General features: G+C 45.7%; 6 protein-coding genes across 8 annotated transcripts; 2 read left to right on the plus strand and 4 right to left on the minus strand.

The window, feature by feature from the left end:
* Positions 1 to 155: 155 nt before the first annotated feature.
* LOC135349294 (uncharacterized) lies at positions 156 to 7,262 on the minus strand. The gene is made up of 18 exons (XM_064547815.1): positions 7,108 to 7,262; positions 6,484 to 6,958; positions 5,992 to 6,196; positions 5,326 to 5,462; positions 4,937 to 5,009; positions 4,212 to 4,330; positions 3,797 to 3,927; positions 3,501 to 3,699; positions 2,873 to 3,316; positions 2,555 to 2,731; positions 2,138 to 2,233; positions 1,776 to 1,946; positions 1,554 to 1,649; positions 1,247 to 1,339; positions 1,019 to 1,162; positions 693 to 851; positions 534 to 605; positions 156 to 402 (listed from the first exon to the last, which is right to left on the minus strand). The coding sequence occupies exons 2-18, from the start codon at positions 6,925 to 6,927 to the stop codon at positions 367 to 369; spliced, it is 2,796 nt and encodes a 931-aa protein (XP_064403885.1). The 5' UTR covers positions 6,928 to 6,958; positions 7,108 to 7,262; the 3' UTR covers positions 156 to 366.
* Positions 7,263 to 7,309: 47 nt separating this feature from the next.
* On the minus strand, positions 7,310 to 11,288 carry LOC135349299 (protein artemis-like). Its single transcript, XM_064547819.1, has 10 exons — positions 11,134 to 11,288; positions 10,957 to 11,008; positions 10,678 to 10,875; positions 10,419 to 10,520; positions 10,103 to 10,175; positions 10,016 to 10,053; positions 9,374 to 9,581; positions 8,995 to 9,128; positions 8,623 to 8,775; positions 7,310 to 8,448 (listed from the first exon to the last, which is right to left on the minus strand). Exons 1-10 carry the CDS (start codon positions 11,243 to 11,245, stop codon positions 7,416 to 7,418), a joined length of 2,103 nt encoding a protein of 700 aa, XP_064403889.1. The 5' UTR covers positions 11,246 to 11,288; the 3' UTR covers positions 7,310 to 7,415.
* Positions 11,289 to 11,444: 156 nt separating this feature from the next.
* On the plus strand, positions 11,445 to 13,964 carry LOC135349303 (trehalase-like). Of its 2 annotated transcripts, none has more exons than XM_064547827.1 (8): positions 11,445 to 11,548; positions 11,671 to 11,892; positions 11,941 to 12,129; positions 12,377 to 12,469; positions 12,518 to 12,795; positions 12,848 to 13,033; positions 13,117 to 13,562; positions 13,613 to 13,964. In XM_064547827.1, the coding sequence occupies exons 1-8, from the start codon at positions 11,463 to 11,465 to the stop codon at positions 13,943 to 13,945; spliced, it is 1,833 nt and encodes a 610-aa protein (XP_064403897.1). In that variant the 5' UTR covers positions 11,445 to 11,462; the 3' UTR covers positions 13,946 to 13,964. The 2 variants fall into 2 exon arrangements, with proteins under 2 accessions (XP_064403897.1, XP_064403898.1); XM_064547828.1 differs by having other exon boundaries at positions 12,890 to 13,033.
* Positions 13,965 to 14,115: 151 nt separating this feature from the next.
* Positions 14,116 to 14,960, minus strand: LOC135349339 (U6 snRNA-associated Sm-like protein LSm1). The gene is made up of 4 exons (XM_064547866.1): positions 14,807 to 14,960; positions 14,677 to 14,745; positions 14,460 to 14,575; positions 14,116 to 14,405 (listed from the first exon to the last, which is right to left on the minus strand). The coding sequence occupies exons 1-4, from the start codon at positions 14,901 to 14,903 to the stop codon at positions 14,232 to 14,234; spliced, it is 456 nt and encodes a 151-aa protein (XP_064403936.1). The 5' UTR covers positions 14,904 to 14,960; the 3' UTR covers positions 14,116 to 14,231.
* A 107-nt stretch (positions 14,961 to 15,067) lies between these two features.
* Positions 15,068 to 16,489, plus strand: LOC135349337 (dnaJ homolog subfamily C member 17-like). Its single transcript, XM_064547864.1, has 7 exons — positions 15,068 to 15,216; positions 15,268 to 15,396; positions 15,470 to 15,557; positions 15,615 to 15,694; positions 15,757 to 15,951; positions 16,002 to 16,082; positions 16,146 to 16,489. Exons 1-7 carry the CDS (start codon positions 15,115 to 15,117, stop codon positions 16,431 to 16,433), a joined length of 963 nt encoding a protein of 320 aa, XP_064403934.1. The 5' UTR covers positions 15,068 to 15,114; the 3' UTR covers positions 16,434 to 16,489.
* Positions 16,490 to 16,523: 34 nt separating this feature from the next.
* LOC135349336 (protein phosphatase 1 regulatory subunit 36-like) lies at positions 16,524 to 18,640 on the minus strand. 2 transcript variants are annotated; one of them, XM_064547862.1, is made up of 14 exons: positions 18,590 to 18,640; positions 18,444 to 18,534; positions 18,276 to 18,391; positions 18,029 to 18,110; positions 17,866 to 17,967; positions 17,676 to 17,816; positions 17,565 to 17,607; positions 17,409 to 17,491; positions 17,300 to 17,346; positions 17,184 to 17,244; positions 17,083 to 17,133; positions 16,941 to 17,027; positions 16,858 to 16,890; positions 16,524 to 16,798 (listed from the first exon to the last, which is right to left on the minus strand). In XM_064547862.1, the coding sequence occupies exons 3-14, from the start codon at positions 18,322 to 18,324 to the stop codon at positions 16,639 to 16,641; spliced, it is 939 nt and encodes a 312-aa protein (XP_064403932.1). In that variant the 5' UTR covers positions 18,325 to 18,391; positions 18,444 to 18,534; positions 18,590 to 18,640; the 3' UTR covers positions 16,524 to 16,638. The 2 variants fall into 2 exon arrangements, with proteins under 2 accessions (XP_064403932.1, XP_064403931.1); XM_064547861.1 differs by having other exon boundaries at positions 16,528 to 16,798; positions 18,461 to 18,534; positions 18,590 to 18,639.
* Positions 18,641 to 18,668: the final 28 nt, after the last annotated feature.

Consider the following 18,668-nt stretch of genomic DNA (forward strand, 5'->3'; position numbering starts at 1 on the left):
AATTTCAGGCCTTGTAATAAATTATGAAGACGCTATAATTATATTATTATTATAACCAGAAGTAATAAGGGCTGGTCATAATTATTGTCTAGTGGTAATCATGCACCCTGACCCCGCGAGATCCAGAATTTTAATAATTATACCATGTAAACGGATTGAATTTTAAACAACATTTTATTTATTTTTATTTATATGAGCAGATCACATGAGGTCGATGAACACACAGGGGGACAGTAATCATAGAGACTGATTGACGCACAATAACATGTACACATGGATACTACATTCTAACAAGGTAACAATGCATACAAAAATTATGGTCTAAATAGATTAATATTTATAAATCAGTTATCCTAATTCTTTGGCTTAAACTTCAGTATGAACTTGAGGAGGAGCCAACACCTGCATGTGTGGGTGGGTGTGTGTGTGTGGGTGTGTGTGGGGGGGGAGTGAGTGTGTGTGTGTGTGTGTGTGTGTACAGGTAGCCAGCTAGTCAACCAACCATCCAACAGAGAGAGAATACACATACACACCTTGACTGGGGAAGAAGGAATGTCTTTAGCCACCTGCAGTCCACCCCTCAGCTGCTCAACCTCTGTCTGAAGCTGCAGAACAAATGCATACAGTTGAATTATACAGCACATAATTGTTGGTACAATGTACATAGCTTGTAATAGGATCACCCCACTAACCTGTTTGACCTGCTGAAAAGCATTGTCCTTCTCCTCCTCCAGGGCAGCCAGTCTGGTTTCTACGACAGCCTGTGTCTCTTGTAGCTGCTCGAGGTCGGCCTGCACCTTGTCTTTCATCTCTAGCTCATGTGTGAGCGAGTGACGGAGACTCTCTGCCTCCTACAAGTTGAGAGAGGGGCAGGTAACTTAGTGTTATCCATTGACACGGTACATACAGTTCAGTATTTAAAATTAAATTACAAAATACATTATAGTTGCTAAAATTAATATCTAATTATAAGAACATTGAGTTATTTTATAATTATTAACCACTTTACTATGCATACCTGTTTAGAGAGCTCGTACTGGTGCTCCACCTCCTTGAGTCGAGACTCCGCCTCCTCTAGTCTCTCCTCCACACCCTTCATTGATGAGCTGGTTTCTCGTTCTTTCCTGAGTTCCTCCTGGAGACCACGATTAGTTCCACGCTCCTGCAGACACAACCAACATGATAATACACAAACAAACAAAACAATCATATAAATGTACAGTAGTATGTACATGTATGTACTCACTCTCTCCAACATCTCCTCTGTATCTTGCAGAGTTCGTTGGTGTACAGCGTTGTCACTCTCCACCTCGGACTGGAGTCTCTCAAGGATGCCCATCTGCGTGTGTGTGTGTGTGTGTGTGTGTGTGTGTGTGTGTGTGGTGTGTGTGTGGGGCTGCTACCAAGCCCTTGGTACTTCTGCCAATGGTCTACAAAATGTGGTAAGGCACGCAGCTACAGAAAACTTAAAATGATTGAAAATGAAACCTAACCATTCAGCATCATCACTATACACACACACACTAGTGTATGGAGTACAGTCCACCACTCACAGTGTTCTGCATGGTGAGACGTAGACTCTCTGCCTCCTGGATACTCTTGTGTTCGTTCTCTTGAAGCTCTGCAACCTTGGCCTTGAGCGACACCAACTGGAGGGGGTGGGTAATGACTGCCACTGTACGTACATGTCTCATATTTAAGATCTAAAGTTTTGTAAAATGATATAAACGAAACTAGTAATAGTATGGCCACTCTATTTATTTTCCTGTACAAACCTGTTGGTCTGTGTCAGCGATGATGGCTTGCACTTTGACCTCAAAAGCATCAATCCAGCGGGCAGAGTCAGTCTCATCTACCGTTACCGTGGGAAACATTCGGACGAGGAACAACTTCTGGCTTTCCCAGGCCTCAGCCAACGCTTCCTTCTTTGCTGCCCTACACTGGACCTGCAGAAACAGTGTTAGAGCATTAATTGCACATGTACACTACATACAGAATGTATTGTCTTTATTCAACTACACATGTTTTATAATTATATGAAGGCCTGTGACGTACAGCAGTTACAGGCACACACTAGTGGGTTCAGTGAAGCTGTGTGTGCAGTCAACACTGTTGGCAATGGGCCAGTTAGAACCACCTCTGTGTTGTGGTGTGCTTCCTTGAGTTGTGTCTGCCACACCTTGGCTCCCTCAGCTGCCTCATCCTTGGCCTTCCATAGACTGTCTCTCAGGCTCTGCAGGGAAGGAAGGAGGGGGCGTGATGTACACACACACACACACACACACACACACACACACACACACACACACGCGTACTGTACTGTAGTACATGATAATCAATGCTAGTAAGCACAAGTTAGCAGCATGCATTGATTATGTCCCTGCCACACACATAGGCTCTAAGAGTATGCATTGATTATGTCCCTGCCACACACATAGGCTCTAAAGTACAAGCGCCCCTTAAATAAATGTAAAATGTTCAATTAATTATTCGCCCACCACAGGAAGCGCCTAATTACACACACGCACGCACGCACACGCACGCACACACTTACATTGTTCTTGTCCTTTATGTCGCCGAGTTTATTCTCCAACTGTTTGATGCTCTCCGCAAGCTCCGCCTTCTCCTCACGTAGACGAGTAAGTTCCTGATCATTAGCAGAGTCAGGTTGGTCAGTGGGTGGACCATTGGTAGATGCTTGCTTCAGGGACTCTAGTTCATCCTCAAGCTCCTACAGTGTACATGTGGATCACATGATGTGAGATAGTCCAATCAATGATTAAATTCTAGTACATGTAACACACTGCACATGACATACCACCTCCCCCACACACTACCCCCAGACACACCGCCTACCCCCAGATAGACGTACCTTCTTAGCAGTCTGCTCCCCTGTCAGCTGAGCACTGAGTGCCTTGAGCTCGTCTTGTAGGGTGGAACACTTCTCAATCTGTGACGTTAACTCTGCCACTTTCTCCTCACGAGCACTAGCCACGGCCGAGGCTAGCTGCTCATCATACTTGCTCTCATCAGTATTGACCTCAATGATGGGGTTGGCTGCTGCTTCAAGACCAGCCTTCTCCTCTCTTAAAGCCAATCCTTCAGCCGTTAGTGATTCGTTCTCGGCAATAAGATGCTCTTTATCAGAACGTAGTTGCTCTGTATCTCTTAGGAGGGACGCCTTGTCCTGGGTGAGAGAGCTGTTGGATTTTTCTAGAGCAGCCATTTCTGTTTTGAGTGTATCATTGGTAGTTGTCATGGCAGCAGCCTCTGTCTTTAGTCGAGAGTTGTCATCATTTAGAGTTTGCATTGTCAACTGTGGGGTCAAGGGTCAAAGGTGTGAGGTCAAATCATCATTACACGCACTCAGTGACACACAGCATACAGTACATGTGCATACTCCAGATCCTATGCAGTACATCCTACTCTCTCAGCTACATGACTTGAACACACGCGACATTAGAGACAAAACCTCAAGAATGTAACACGTTGCTAAGTACCTGCAGCTGTTTCTTTTCGTGCTCCATGTCTCTAACCAGGCCTTCCAGCTCTGCCACCCGGGCCCCCTCCTGAGCCAACCCCCTACCCCCCACATTGGCCTCTTGTACCCTCGCCAGCTCTGTCTTGAGACCAGCGTTCTCATCAGCCATATCCTTAGCTTGAGTGGAGAGACCCTTCACATTAGCCGTCAACTGGAGGCTGTGTGCGTGTGGATGTGTGTGTGGTGTGTGTGCGTGTGGGGGTGGGGGTGGGGTGTGTATAAGAGGTGGTCTTAGAGTGAATTAATTGTTCATACATTTGCCCCTTGAGTTGCTGGTTTTCCTTCTCTATGGTCTCCAGAGTGACGGCTGTGGATCGTGCCTTGAGGGTCTTATTCTCCTCCTCCAGCCCATTCAGTCGACTCTTGACAGCAAGCATTTCATTAGACTATGTGGGGGGGATACATCACATGACAACAGTACTATGTGGGGGATACACATCACAAACACATGACAACAGTACTATGTGGGGGGGATACATCACACACACACATGACAACAGTACTATGTGGGGGGGGATACATCACACACATGACAACAGTACACCACAAGGAATTGTAAATGTAATTAATGCTGACAAAATAGAGACATGAATGTGCATTACATGTGACACACACAAGCAGTAGTAAAGCAGAGGCCATCAACACATTGTTAAGGTATGCCCTGGCTCACATGTGTGCTGATCTTGGCCTGTAGCTTTGTGTCAGTGGCTTGCTGCTTCACTCTTTCCCTCTGTACTTCTGATCTCAACTCCTTGATCTTTGAGTTATGAGAATGGACAGTTTTCTCAGCTGAAGGGGTAGTGTAATAGTTGCTATGGGGACATTGTACCACAAGTGTTGACATGTGTAAGTGTGTACTCACTAGAGAGTGACTATATAAGGTCTAATGGAGTGTTGGTCTGTGCCAATGAGAACACACCATTAACTAAAGGGTGTGCAAACAAGACCCTGCCAAAAGCAGCAGCCATTAACTAGGACATAGACAAGGACACACTGACAGTACACAAGTGAAGAGTGTGTGTGTGTGTGTGTGTGCTGAGGGTGGTTGGGGTAGACACAGTGGCTTAGGGTCAACCTGATTAACAGTCTACACAAGGTCTAGTTAGACAAACTAGTAGGCAATTAAGTCTACACTGTAATAAAGAAATGCTTTCCTAAGAGAGAGAGAGACACACACACACCCAGGGCCACTACACACCTGAGTGCAACCACAGCACAGCCACCAACACATACTTGCCTAACCTCTGAAGCCATGCATGGCCTAGGGCTGGAAAAAGGTCACTTGGACAACCAGCTACACAAACACACACAACACAGCTTCAGCTAGCCGCTTCTAACCCACTGCCAATCCTATGTAAAACCTACTGGTTTTACTGATAGACTCAAATATTTCACCTTCTTCGCAGCGTTTCTGCAGCTCTTGGTTATGTTTCTTGAGGCTCTTGATGCTCTCAGTTTTCATATTAGCCTGAGGGACAGACATGAATGTATCATAAATTAACACGTGAGGTGGTAAGTGGGTGTTTGAAAACAAGTGAGTGATATAAAGTTTCAATTGAGAATCAACACTTGTGGTGGAAATTAGTGTTGTCAATATATAGACATACTACATGGCCTCACACACGCACATGCACACGCACGCACACACACACACACACACACACACACACACACACGCACACACACACACACACGCACACACACACGCACACACACACACACACACGCACACACACACACACACACACACACACACGCACACACACACACACACACACTCTCACCGCCTCCCACTCTGAGTTAGTGTTCATCTTCTCTAGTAGGGCGGAGACCAGCTGCTGGATATCATCATCTGACAGAGGACTGGCACTCACTATATCAGCAATGCGAGAGGCAGGCAAGCCATCGTCAGGGGAAGCCACTGGAGGTGGATAGAACACATTATGAGCATAATCCATCATTAGCCTGAGGCTATAGAGACTTAGCTAGCTAGCCAAAACCACCCCCTGGGCTAGGCTCATTTCAGAAGAAACACCAAGGCCTATATACAACCCTCTCATGCTTTTTCTTCCACTGGTCTAAACACACCACTACAAAAGCCTTTCCAAGGCTACAATGGGCAATACTTGGCAAGGTATATGAACAGCATCTGGCTGGACAATATTATTAAACAATGATGTTGCTATGTATTCTGTTGTACTGAGGAAGTGTGGTGGACATAACATACAACACATAACATACAACCCCTGGTCAACACACACTGCACATTGCTATGCTATGCTGTGATACACACACACAAAGGAACTGTTACCTCACAACACACACCAGGGATAATCATTCATTCCAGGAGAAGACTGGCAATTACTTTACACTACTGCTAATGCAAATATTGACAGCTACTCAATCCCTCCCACAGCTACACCAGAGTGAGACCCCCCACAGTCACCCACCTACGACCTCCCCCTCTTTCTTAGCCTTGAGCTTCTTCTTCCCTCCTGCTGCAGCCTTGGGGGACTCTTTACTACCACTGCTCTTGACTGGCTTGAGCGGCTCTGTAGAAACCTTCTTGGCCTCCACGGCAACAACCGGTGGACTGCTGATTGGCTCTGTCTCTTCCTCTGGTTCTTCAAACAATGGCTGAGGTGTACGGACAACCTGTGTGTGTATGTGTGTGTGTGTGTGTATGTGTGTGTGTGTGTGTATGTGTGTGTGTGTGTGTATGTGTGTGTGTGTGTGTGTGTGGGGGGTGGGTGTGGGGGGTTGTAAAACTGTCAACAATACTTTATTATATCTTCCAACATTATTATCTTGTAACAGCTGACACACAAACGACATCACACACCACACTATAGAAGTAAGCTTCCAGTTTCCAATAATATTATTAGGTAAATAAAGTCAACATTCATGACAATATGTTAGGTAACAGTAGAGGCAATACTCACATCCTTGGTGAAAATGGGAGACACCTTGTGAGGGTGCGGAGTGGGTGGGTTGGAGCGTGTGGTGACAGTCTCCTCCTCCCCCTCCACATCGATATTGAACCCCACTCGATTACGCGGTGCCTTCTCTGGCGTCGCCTCTTTGGCAGATTTGAGTATTCCCTTCCGTGCTTGAGCATCAGCCAAGCTCTCTTCCTGCTGAGGATCCTCCCAGTGCTCTGCCTTCTTTTTGCGGGGGAACTGTCTTTTCCCTTTCTTTGCCCGAGGGCTGTTCTTGTACTCCTCTTGCAGTACCAGGTCAGCTTGCCTCGATGCTAGAGCCTTGGCCTCTTCGAATGTCCGCTGCTTGCCGAGGCCAATCCAGAAAATGAAGAACACGGTGAGTGCGACACAGCCCACCCCCACTGCCGCTGGGATTATCATGTACATGTCGGGGAATGCTTCCATTGCCCCTCTAGTGTGGTCAGGTCTGCAGTGTCTACAGTGTGGGGGGAGACTGTTGTCAACACAATATATGTCTAGTAAGCTACTATAATATTGCCTGACAGAGGTCTCCCTCAATTCATCTTTAACACTTTACCTGGCTAGCTTGGCTAAAATATTCTTATTATGTGTGCATGCAATTACCTTCAGATGCGATGTGTCTGCACAGTCCGTGTGTCTGCAGCTACAGGACTCTCCGACCGTGTCAATGGAGGCTTTTGTTACCTTTGTCCCTGTACTCACAACATAACCCTTGTGTACTACACACGAGTTGACCCAATTACCATGTGTTGATCTCGTGAATATATGCGCATGTGCAGAGCCTTGAGGGGGAGGGGCTGGCAAATTGTCATCAAACACAAGGAAGATAATTGCAGCTCAGTGCAGCAACATTATGTGGGGAATATTACACAATTCAAAGATCTATGCACTTAAAACATGAAAGAGAATTTTCAATTAATGATTAATGGATTAAAAGCTATACTATTTCGTTCTAATATAGATTTCACTCCTTCTCGTCCTGGAGTTGGAGGAAGACAAAAAGGAGACAATGATCTGCTATGGCGACTACTGCATGGACTATAACCCTCACGGGACACACTTCTCTGTCTTGGCTTTGCCTCCTCTATACTGCTATTACCAGATGATGATTGATCTTGTGTTAAGTCGATAAAGTCCACCAGTCTGTGTTCAACAATCTCGACTGATAATGATCTACTTCTGTGTCGATGGATTGTGGGCACATTGTATCTATCGCTGAGTTTGCGTCTCTTTGCCTCAGGGGTGAATACCTCATCATCATTTGTTCTGTTGGAATCATCAGTGGAAACTGATGTGATGTTATCTTCTATACTGCTTTCTAACGTCAAGTGCCAATCATTATCAGAGGGGTCAGAGTTCGGTTCAACATCCTGTTTTAATGATGGTTGATTTTCAATATCACAAAATTGTTTGTTCTCAACTTTTTCAGGTACAATATATTCAGGGTCTTTCCTGTCATCATACTGCACTGGTGAGTTGCATCGAATACAATGATACATGTTCGCCACATCTTCTCCATCTTTGCTGCCATTGTCTTTATTCACAAAAGAAATATTGAAATCACTTAGCGGCGAGTTTTCTGGTGACAAATCAATTGGTGTCTGCTCTAAACTGCCGAGTGTGGCACTTCCTGATGAGCCCAGCGATTGTGGCATACACTCCTGCTTGTCCCCCTCTAGTTCATTGTCCTCTGTACCAGGGCAGCCAGTCAGCATTGAGGGGAGGGTGAACTTGACAGGGCTAGTGCTAGTTGAGAAAGTCTGCTCGAGTATTGGTGTGTCTGTTTCCTCGCTGCTTGCAAAGTCATCAATAGTATCGTTGCTGCACTCATCGTCCCTGTGTGTGAATGCCTGAGGCTGCTCTCGTATAGAGGCTGTGGTAGTGGACTGAGTGGAGGGTGGGGGGTCAGTGATTACCTCCACTTGAGGCAGGAGAACCTTCAATCTGTAGCCAGAAAAATGGAAAAATTAGTTGGAATGTTTGCAATATTATTATCAGAATGTCAAACATATGTAATTACGCAACACCAGGCAACACACATACTGTACATGTGTACGTGTACATTTTTGCTCCACAAATTAAGAGTGACAGTACAATAGTCCCTATATAATCAGTCACCTGACATGTACGTCCTTGAGACACTTATCTCCCAGTGGCACGACACATGGTACAATCCTCCTGGGCTGGAGGTACCTGATGAACTCACACAGCTCAGAATAGCTGGCATGCATGGAATGAAGTACACGGTACACACGGCTCTCAGGGAGGTACCTACAACCAGAGGAAGGAACGATCAATAATAAACGTGATTTAAATAACCACAAGTTTATATTTTAAGAAGTCCAATCACTAAATGCATTCTGTAGTTGATACGCAGCTCTGCAAGTATTCTCAGTAACCTATATGGGCCAAATTCACTGAGGCAAACGCTTGTTATCTACTCTTGGTACAGTAAATACTCTACACACTATAATACTCGTACACACATACTTGTAGGGTTGAGTGAGGTTGCCGGAGTTAGAGAGGAACCAAATAGTGGAGGGCTTGAGTCCGAGCATAGGGGGCGCTTTCCCGTTGCTATAGCGACAACCACAGGGGGGACCCATACTACGATGAACTCCTTTCTGTAAGCAAACAAAGTATCCAATTTGACAGGAATGAAAACATTAAGTGGTGGTGAAGGGATTGATCTAAACACAGCTCTTAGTAACATTTTAGTTGTGAAGTCGGCTAACTTCAGAGAAAACTAGGCCAGTAGCTAGTGAATGTGTTTGATTCTGGCCTGGTGAGTGGGCCTGGACATGTAGTAAAAAAAAATGTTTGTTTCTGGCCTAGTGAGTGGGCCTGTAGTGAATGTATAATAACTCACTCTAAAGTTGCAAGCGTGTATCCTGGTGCTCTCACCATCCGTAGTAAGACAGTCAACCATAGCTGGTAGGTTGTGGTAGGCCCTCATCCTCCAATGAGCTATGTGGATCTTGGTGCTGAACTTCTTGGCTAGTGCCAGGTAGATATGCTCATAGCCAAACATGCCCAGCTGGAGGTGCAGCACATTTCTCTGATCAGCTGACAACCACCTGCAGAGGAATTAGAACCTTACGCACGCACTTACGCACGCACGCACGCACGCATGCACACTGCCATTTAATCAATGGCTTGGACACTCTTTCAGTTGCCATAACTTGAGTTTCGTTGCAACAATTTTATGATTTTCTGAAAGCTTAGAAAGAGATCTTTCAAATGGTACCATGAATGTTCGTATTTGGGAAATGACAGCATTTGCTTGTTTCAGCCCAATACCATGGATTCCCATGGTTCAAAGGCAAAAATGCCAAATTATGTCCCGAACCAAATTTTGGATTTTAACACATCATTTGAAAGGTATCTTTCTAAGCTTTCAGAAGATAATAATATTTTGAAATTGGATCATCAGAACTAAAGTTATGGCTGTTGGAAGATGTTCAACTACACCCTCCTTTTTCTTACTAAAATAGATGATCATAATTATTACCTTTCTGCTATCTTCAAGATATGGGCTCGAGACACTTCCTGTATTATATAGTGAAGCAGTTATTTGTTGGTAGTCATGGATACTCACCCGTGAAGGTATGGTGGTTGCTATGGGATGACAGAAAGTGGTATCCAAGTACAGGGACTTAATCTCCATCAATCTGCACAGCACACACACACACACACGTACCAAGTATTATAGGAGACACAAGGGGGGAGTACAGTATTATAGGAGACATAAGGGGGGAGTACAGTATTATAGGAGACACAAGGGGGGAGTACAGTATTATAGGAGACACAAGGGGGAGTACAGTATTATAGGAGACACAAGGGGGGAGTACAGTTTATAGTATTGGAATCAGTTGATTAGAATCAGACATGATTATGAGTGTGAGCAAATATACCTTCCGCTGCAATGGATGGACTTTAACCTCTTGGTCTCCTCTAGGGTCAGTCTAAAGTCCCCCGTGTACAGGACACACCCACTACACCCCTGGTAGAAGAACCTGTACACAATGTAACATGCAATGAATTACACAAACCACTAGCCTTGATTCTAGGATCTTCCTTGTGACCTGGAATCAAGGGCTATAAATAGATCCATACACTGTACAACACAAGGGGGGGGGGCTGATACAGTGCAGCCAGTCTACACATGCTCACATTGTTGACCCAGGGCAGTGGCCAGCTGGTAACAGAGTAACTGTGAAGCTGAGGGCAGGAGAGTCAGGGCAGGCCTCTAGACTCATGGGCACCGGTTCATCCATGGGTAGTCCTCGGAGGTAAGGAGCCAGCTGTGTGAACCCTGGGTCTTGCAGGAGGAGGGAGCGGGTCACCTCTGAACAGTACAGGCTGGATTTCCTGAGGAAGGGAGGTACATGTGCTAGTACTTGTTGGTGTGCGGACATTAATATTGCAGACCACATAATTATATATTTTAACCTCCTCTGCAGTGCGTCTACAATCTGAGGAGAATTCAGGCCAGTCATGTGATCTGCAGGGAATGAAGATATGACTTAGTTTATAGATGACTCTATGATATTGAATCTCGTTCTTTAATGCACATGTACGTAATTGCATATCATGGTGTCTGTCCATCAGGTACTAGGTTGAGCTTGCCTTTGTGACAGTGGGACAGGAAGAAAGCCCTCCCCCTAGTACAGTTGAAGGAGGTGAAGTGGTCCACTATTACACCCGGGTACTCTGTGATGCTGCCCTTGAACACACTCATAGCTAGCTCACCACAACAAAGGTAGTGCCTCGGAATATAGACGCGGATGTGCCCTCGATAATAATGCTGAAGACGACCTTTACCTTAATTTTGATAATTCTTGAAGGGGCGTGGTTGTTAGTTTGAGGCACCGCCCTCTTCTATTAGTCTGCTGACTGAGCAGAAAAAGATGGGCGTGTCTCCATCCCCCCTGCGCTGATACTGTACTGGTTGGTACATGGTGATGATGAAGGAGCTATTGCTACTAGCTGCTGTACTGTGTGTCTGCCTGCACACCACACGAGCTGGCCCAGCATGCAACAAGTAACCTCTCCACACACACACACACACACACACACTAGCTAGGATACTTTAAATTAATAGAGTCAGAGACGATTCTGTTCCAATTTAAAGTAATAATTTATGATGAGTCTGCTTTTCTACAGCCCAGTGTACTGTTATGGAGACCTTCTAGATGCGGTTCAAAGGTCGAATATATTCCCTGATTCCAAGACGTTTGTTGATCGTCCTCTCAAAGCCAGTCCGGAGGTCATCCTTTCATCTTTTACAGCCTCCCCGCCCACACAGCTGCATCAGTTTGTGCTCAACTGGACACTCGAGAGCAACTCCGACTTGTTGCCATGGGAACCAGACGACTGGACGGAGGGGTGAGTACATATTGTTTGATATTACATTTTGTATAATTGGATTCTCAGGCCATCTTTTATTGCTGACCTTGCGGATCCTTTGGTACGAGAATGGGCGAATGGGCTGAATAAGGAATGGAGGTTGTTGGGTCGCCAGGTATCACCCTCAGTGAGACAACAGCCAGATCAGCACTCTCTCCTACCATTGCCACACCCCTTCATAGTACCAGGGGGACGCTTTGGAGAGATCTACTACTGGTAGGCACTTGCTAATAATGTGTGCAGCAGCTGAGATTACGTTGAGTTAGGATTGTGCTTTTAATACTTCTTGAGAAGAAAAAGTAATGGGCTATTGTAAGAGGATTTTTTAGAAATGGGCCTGTTTTTATTACTTTGAGTGCACGTAACTTGAGTTAGGATTGTGCATTTTCACAGTTACAAGATGCATTTTGTAGCCCTTTGAAGTACCTATCTATAGATCCCAACCCCACCCACCCCCTCCCAGGGACACCTACTGGATAGTGAAGGGACTGCTACTGTGTGAGATGCAACAGACAGCCCAGAACATGGTGCTCAATCTACTCTCTCTAGTGGACAAGTAAGCCACTGTCCTACAGCTAACAGTACACACACAATACTGATATAGATATGGTATGGTCCCTAATGGTGGGCGTGTGTACTACACCCGTCGCAGTCAACCCCCACTCCTCACACAAATGGTGGACCTAGTGTATGGTGCCACAGAGAACGTGACGTTCCTGACAGAGGCCTTACCACGACTGAGTAAGGAATGGGAGTTCTGGATGAATGAGAGGGTGGTCTCAGTACAGGGATACAGCCTCAACAGATATGCTGTGGACATTGACAGCCCCAGACCAGAGGCGTACACTGAGGACCTGGCCACTGCAAGCACACTGCCTCTAGGTGAGTGAGCTATTGTATCAGTCTATGGATTGGTGGTACACCCGCCTTCCAGTTGATCGTCCCTTGCTGTACACCCAGCTGACCTCCGCCGCAGAGTCTGGGATGGACTTCTCCTCACGCTGGCTACGAGATGGTCATACTCTCTCCACCATACACACACAGAGCATTGTACCAGTCGACCTCAACGCTATATTATGCAGCAATGAAGCAACTCTAGCTAGACTGTACACAATCATTGGTGAGTGGGTCATGCTATTATAATAATTATTTTGTCAAAGAATTTTAAGTGCTCTTTCATGCGTAGTGTTGTTTGCTGTGCAGGGAACACTTCTGCTGCTGCCATGTTTGAAGCAGCCAAGGCCTCACGTGAGCAATACTTTGATGCCTTGTTCTGGAATGAGACTGAGGGGCTGTGGTTGGACTGGAACCGAGACACTGGCAATCACTCCACTGGTTTCTACAGCTCATCACTAGTACCACTGTTATGGGGTTGTTCTGTCAACACAAGCCAGCACAGACGTGTGCTTACCTCTCTGAGGGAACGAGGACTACTCAACTATCCCGGTGGACTACCAACCTCTCTGTATGAGTCAGGACAGCAGTGGGACTACCCTAATGTATGGGCACCTCATCAGTGGTTCCCTGTGGTAGCATGGCAGCAATCACAGGATCAAGAGCTACAAGCTGCTGCTCAGCACATGGCAGAGGCGTGGATAGTGTCTACCTATACTGGATGGAAGCAATACAACCGCACCATGTTTGAGAAAGTAAGTCAATTCTCTGTTCACTATTATTTCACGTTCATTCATGTACACAGTATAACTGCACTGTGTCTGGAGTACCTGGAGGGGGGGGGGAGTATGTCATCCAAGCCGGGTTCGGTTGGACTAACGGAGTCACTCTACACTTCCTCTCGCTTTTTCCAGCCTCCACTGTGGACCACCCCCCCTCTCTTGGTTGGGTCGCTCCTGTGGTGGTGCTATTGATACTGCTAATTGCAGGGACACTCCCCTGTGTGTTGTGGTTGCAATGGATCTATAAGACAGGGGAGAGGAGATACAGGAACAGAGTGCAACAAGGTCCCACCATGGATGAAGAAACTAAGAGCGATGACACTCTAGACACTAACGAGCATAGAGAACTGTTATGATCCATTAAGTTATTACGTGTTTTTTGTCAACTTTGTGATAAATTGTCTTTGATATGAATGACGTTACGCCATGTACTTAAAAGGGGTGAACTTGCCTGTATAATTATACTCAGGAGCAGATTAATTTATGTCATATTTTCCAATTAATTTATAAGCATGCATGGCAGCCATTACCAGAAATGTAAAAGTCATGTGGCATACATTTAATGTAGTGATTTTGTCTATAATTATATAGATGGCATACAAAACAATTAGATCATGAGCACTGTGATAATAGTGAGTTAGTTCAAGTGAAAGCATCTTGTGCGCCAGTGTCTGTAGGTCTCATTCCCCTAGCCCGCAATACAGCCTCTCGTTGCTTCTTCTCGTTGTCTCTTGCCTCCTGTTGTTTTCTCTGAGCCTCGAGCACATCATCAATGGAGACCTGCACTAGGCTCTGTGTTGACTCCTTGAGGGCATCCTAGTGCATGGGGTATCATTGTAGATGAGGATTAGACACGAGTACTCAACTTACTATCTCTCCACATAGAGCGACATTCTCCCCTCGTACCAGATATATACCTCGAGGGATGTCTCCATATTGCTGCCCTACATAGATGCGCTCCACTGTGTCTTGCAGCAGGAGGTTAGCTAGTGTCAGGGAGAGGGGGTGGGGTAAGTATGGGGGCGTGCGTATGTATGAGGGGGTGGGGTAAGTATGGGGGCGTGCGTATGTATGGTACGAGTCTCACCAAACTGATCCACACTCCTCAGATAACCGATGAGTGTCTTGCCGTCCCTCAGGACAACCAGTATTCGCTCTGTATATACATAAACAGAGAGGGGAGTGTGTACTACTGTATGCATTTAGCTGCCACTCACTATCTATCTCCTGCACGAGACTTGCTGTGCCGGGTAAGTATGTCCCCAGACCTTCAGCGCTGCTATTGGTTGGTCCTGTAGTTGAGTCCTCTGCCATTTCCTAGAAAATGTTTCTGATACAAACAGGTAAGGGTCGGCTCGGAAAAATCAGGATTTCACTGGAACTTAATTTTTATTGCAAAATCGTATAGCGGGGGCTGATGTTTAAATTTAATTATGCGGGTCCAAATTATTTTTAGACCCCCTGTTTGACCTTTGTACTTTAATATACTTCCAAATCAAGCACACCAACACAACCCCTACAAAGAATGGCGAGTGCTAGCAGCCTCCCTCGAGATCTGGCCACAGAGATTGGAGTGGAAGATCTGTACGAGTACCTAGGTATCAGTTCTGCAAGCACAGACAAAGAGGTGAATCACTGAGTCTGTTAGCCTGGTCTTTATAACTATATCTGTGTCTAGATCACAAGAGGCTATCGTAAGAAGGCACTCAGATACCATCCTGACAAGAATCCGGATGATCCAAAAGCTGCTGACTTATTTGAGAAGCTCTCCAAAGCTTACAGTATCCTCACTGACCCCGCTGCCAAAGTACGTACCGTTATTATAGTGTTACCATAGCAATAGCAATAGCTAGTGTTACTATAGCGATCCCTGTCCTTAGGGTGCGTATGACAAGTGGCTGAAAGCAAAGCAGGCGGCTAAAGTGAGGCATGAAGAACTGAATGCCAAGAGAAGAAAACTCAAAGAATGTAATCTATCCTTCCCATTATCACACCCACATATCTCTCCATTGTTCTTGTGTGTAGCGCTGGAGAGTAGAGAGAGTCAATTATCCACTAGGGGGTGGAGCGACGAGAGAGAGGCAGCAAAGAAAATGCAAAAAGAGGTTAAACACCATACACCCCTGGCTTAAATTACACTCCTTTTCTGCAATTACCTCCTCTGCAGATTGAGCGTCTTCGAGATGAGGGCTTCCGTAAGATACATGAGCAGGAGGAGATATTGAGACGTCAGCTCCAGGCTCCACCCCCTGAAGACAACGAAGACCTCCTTCCCACGCTGAAGGTCACCTGGAGGGCCAAAACCAGCGACCCAACTAATGGTGGCTACTCAAAAGAATCCCTCACTTATTTATTCTCAAAAGTAAGGCAGTGTATCCAGCTAGTGTACGTTACTCTATCCCCCTCCTCTAGTTTGGGCCTATACATCATGTGCTGGTCTCCAGTAAGAAGAGTGGTAAAGCTTTGGTCTCCTTCCAACACACCACTAATACTGTGAGTCATATATACACACAATAATTATTATGTATAACCCTCTGACTGGCTGGTTGCTTGCAGCTGAGTACTCTGGAATCTGGGATTGGAGTATCCACCAATCCATTGACAATCTCCTGGGTGAGTGGGGCCCCTTCTACCACTGATGGGAGTGTACCTGGTGGAGATGTGGGGACGAGTGTGCCTGTGCAGAGTGTGAAGAGTGTGCCAGCGAGTGTGCCTGTGAGGAGTGTGAGGGGTGTGGAGAGTGTGGATGACTATGAGAGCCTAACCCTAATGCGATTGAGACAAGCAGAGGAGAGAAAGAGACTCAACCAACAGCTCCTCCAAGAGCAACAAGAACCTTCTTGAACTATATCATTAGCTAGGTATTAATTATTGCATCTCATGTGTTGTTAGTCAAACCATTCATTTGTAGCACTATAATTCTTATACATGTAACATTATTGTCGAGTAAAAAAATTCTTGTTTAAAAAATTATGTGAAAAATTAAGGCAGTCTGTATAAAAACACATTAGAATCTAATATAATTATTGATGATGTATAAAGAACATGCTTAGAATGAACTGTCACTATCTCCCTCATCCTCTATGATGTCACTGATAATGCTATCTGTCTCGTCTGCTGACTCAGCACCGTCCTCGTCCAGATAGCGGAGGGTGGTGGGGTCATAGTACGTCCTCCTATCACCAATAATCCCCAGTCTCTCGGGAGGGCTGCATGCATGCATGCATGGTGGATCATGATAGTACGAGCATAATAGGGTACACCTTACCTCCAGTTGGTGGGTAGAAAGTTCCCCTCTTGCCTGTGCATGGGAAATGTTGGGCTATAGCTGTTAACGGCATATTCACTTACTTTGGTGGTTTGCAGGCTGTCTCAAATACCCATGGATACTTGTCCTTAGGCTGTGGGAAGTAACTCGTGTGTGCTTCTGAGTGCAGGCTATAATTATGGACAATATGCAATAAGGCACAAGGCACAATGATGGATAACTTACTCTTTCATCATTCCTACAAACGGTCTCTCATAGACAATCTTGTAAGTTAGACTGAGAAGAAATTAATTATTATCGATATATTAAAATGTGTCAGTACTTACTATTGTTCACTGGATTTCTTGATATCTCCTAAACCCTCCACCCTCACAGCAGCTGCACCATCTGCATGCAACCATTAGTACGTGTACAGGACAGTGTACATGCAGTGACTGTATACCATTTCCACTATTGAAGTCTCTGTTGAACTGTGGAGTTCTGAAGAAACTGCACCCACACACACACACACAGTGATGTCATGAGATACTCAATGCCTACTACACACCCACCTTCCCAGCTGTTGATGGACCACCTCCCAGTCCTTGTAACCAAAGGTGACCCACACCACATACAATATGAACTCATACAGCACCTGCAGGAACATCATTCCCACCATAACTCCAGTGTATAGGGGAGTACGGTGAATTGCATTCAGTACAAAATACCTCAAAAAATTCCTTGTCAGTCTGTGTTCTGGACACCCTCAACCTGCACACACACACACCATTAGGACCCCCTGCATTGTACATCATTACTATACCCCCTGCATTGCCTACCTCCCGGCCTGACAGTGGTGACTCTCAGAGTGCCCAAGGCCGAGTATGATTCTGGAATATGCTTCACCAAGGTTGATCCTACTCTGTGCCAGCTCGTCCCTCCAGTGTCGTAGCGTCTCTCGGCAACCATCACCAAGGGAACTGCAGGGACTGTTTATCAATCACACACAGATATGAGCTCACGGCTTACCCTGGTATGGCTACGTTATCATCATTGAGTGCTTTATTGTGCTCCCTCCAACAGTTGTAGTAGATGAGTGTTGACCAGAGGAGGTGGTCCATCTCAGGTGTACTGTGTGTGTGGGGGAGGGGGTGGTCTGACTCAGAGACACAAGGTACTAATAGCTGCTTACTGTGAACAACTGTCAAACAGATGACAAGTGTTTCGTCGTGTCTTCTTGAGAGTGTCGTCACCAATCAGCTTAACAGCAACAACTGCATGTGTACATAATTATGACCGATCAAAAATAACGCTAGGTCCCCAGCATTTTTAGAGTACTAGAGTCGGCTCTGTAAGTGTAACTAGAGTTCTGATGAGGTCACAACTTGTAGAGGGTGAGACTAAAAGATGTACTAGAGGAACACTAATTGATAACTAACCTTTGATGTCTTGCAGTGATATTACTCCATCATCATCGCTGCCTGTCATTTCAGTTGTTTGTGTATATGCTGGCAGCCATGGTCTTGGCTTTGAGTGTGAGACTCTGCCCTTCAAGCTACACAGTGGTTCAATTCATCATACATACAGCTAAGGAGGATATAAATTACCAGTACTGTATAGCTACCTTTGAAATTCCAGTTCTCCAGTAGCCTCCTTCCACACCCACGCACCTGTTCCCATGGCCGCTGAGCTCTGAGCCTGATGAGGGAGACAAGCTAGGTTAACACAGACACACTTTAGCTATTCTACTGACCTCAGGTATAACATCTTTAGCAGCCATAGCTCTGCAGAAAAGGGGGAGGGGCTGCCTTAATAAAAAATTTTCTCTGGGT

This window comes from Halichondria panicea, chromosome 15 (assembly GCF_963675165.1).
Source record: "Halichondria panicea chromosome 15, odHalPani1.1, whole genome shotgun sequence".
Taxonomy (NCBI): Eukaryota; Metazoa; Porifera; class Demospongiae; order Suberitida; family Halichondriidae; genus Halichondria; species Halichondria panicea.

Excerpts from the sequence above, each read along its gene's own strand:
- LOC135349294 (XM_064547815.1), bottom strand. The coding sequence starts at position 6,927 with ATGGAAGCATTCCCCGACATGTACATGATAATCCCAGCGGCAGTGGGG. Across the intron at positions 5,463-5,991 it reads GAAAGAGGGGGAGGTCGTAG|TGGCTTCCCCTGACGATGGC; the intron begins GTGGGTGACTGT and ends ATCCACCTCCAG. Across the intron at positions 1,947-2,137 it reads AAGCACACCACAACACAGAG|GTCCAGTGTAGGGCAGCAAA; the intron begins GTGGTTCTAACT and ends CTGTTTCTGCAG.
- LOC135349339 (XM_064547866.1), bottom strand. The coding sequence starts at position 14,903 with ATGGCAGAGGACTCAACTACAGGACCAACCAATAGCAGCGCTGAAGGT. Across the intron at positions 14,746-14,806 it reads TCTCGTGCAGGAGATAGATA|AGCGAATACTGGTTGTCCTG; the intron begins GTGAGTGGCAGC and ends ATGTATATACAG. Across the intron at positions 14,406-14,459 it reads TCGCTCTATGTGGAGAGATA|GATGCCCTCAAGGAGTCAAC; the intron begins GTAAGTTGAGTA and ends CCCATGCACTAG.
- LOC135349303 (XM_064547827.1), top strand. The coding sequence starts at position 11,463 with ATGGTGATGATGAAGGAGCTATTGCTACTAGCTGCTGTACTGTGTGTC. Across the intron at positions 12,796-12,847 it reads TGCAAGCACACTGCCTCTAG|TTGATCGTCCCTTGCTGTAC; the intron begins GTGAGTGAGCTA and ends CCCGCCTTCCAG. Across the intron at positions 13,034-13,116 it reads TAGACTGTACACAATCATTG|GGAACACTTCTGCTGCTGCC; the intron begins GTGAGTGGGTCA and ends TTTGCTGTGCAG.
- LOC135349336 (XM_064547861.1), bottom strand. The coding sequence starts at position 18,616 with ATGGCTGCTAAAGATGTTATACCTGAG. Across the intron at positions 17,608-17,675 it reads CACCACTGTCAGGCCGGGAG|GTTGAGGGTGTCCAGAACAC; the intron begins GTAGGCAATGCA and ends GTGTGTGTGCAG. Across the intron at positions 16,799-16,857 it reads TTTCTACCCACCAACTGGAG|CCCTCCCGAGAGACTGGGGA; the intron begins GTAAGGTGTACC and ends GCATGCATGCAG.
- LOC135349337 (XM_064547864.1), top strand. The coding sequence starts at position 15,115 with ATGGCGAGTGCTAGCAGCCTCCCTCGAGATCTGGCCACAGAGATTGGA. Across the intron at positions 15,558-15,614 it reads GAGAAGAAAACTCAAAGAAT|CGCTGGAGAGTAGAGAGAGT; the intron begins GTAATCTATCCT and ends TCTTGTGTGTAG. Across the intron at positions 16,083-16,145 it reads TCCAACACACCACTAATACT|CTGAGTACTCTGGAATCTGG; the intron begins GTGAGTCATATA and ends GGTTGCTTGCAG.
- LOC135349299 (XM_064547819.1), bottom strand. The coding sequence starts at position 11,245 with ATGAGTGTGTTCAAGGGCAGCATCACAGAGTACCCGGGTGTAATAGTG. Across the intron at positions 10,876-10,956 it reads GTAGACGCACTGCAGAGGAG|GAAATCCAGCCTGTACTGTT; the intron begins GTTAAAATATAT and ends TCCCTTCCTCAG. Across the intron at positions 9,582-10,015 it reads ATCTTGAAGATAGCAGAAAG|GTGGTTGTCAGCTGATCAGA; the intron begins GTAATAATTATG and ends ATTCCTCTGCAG.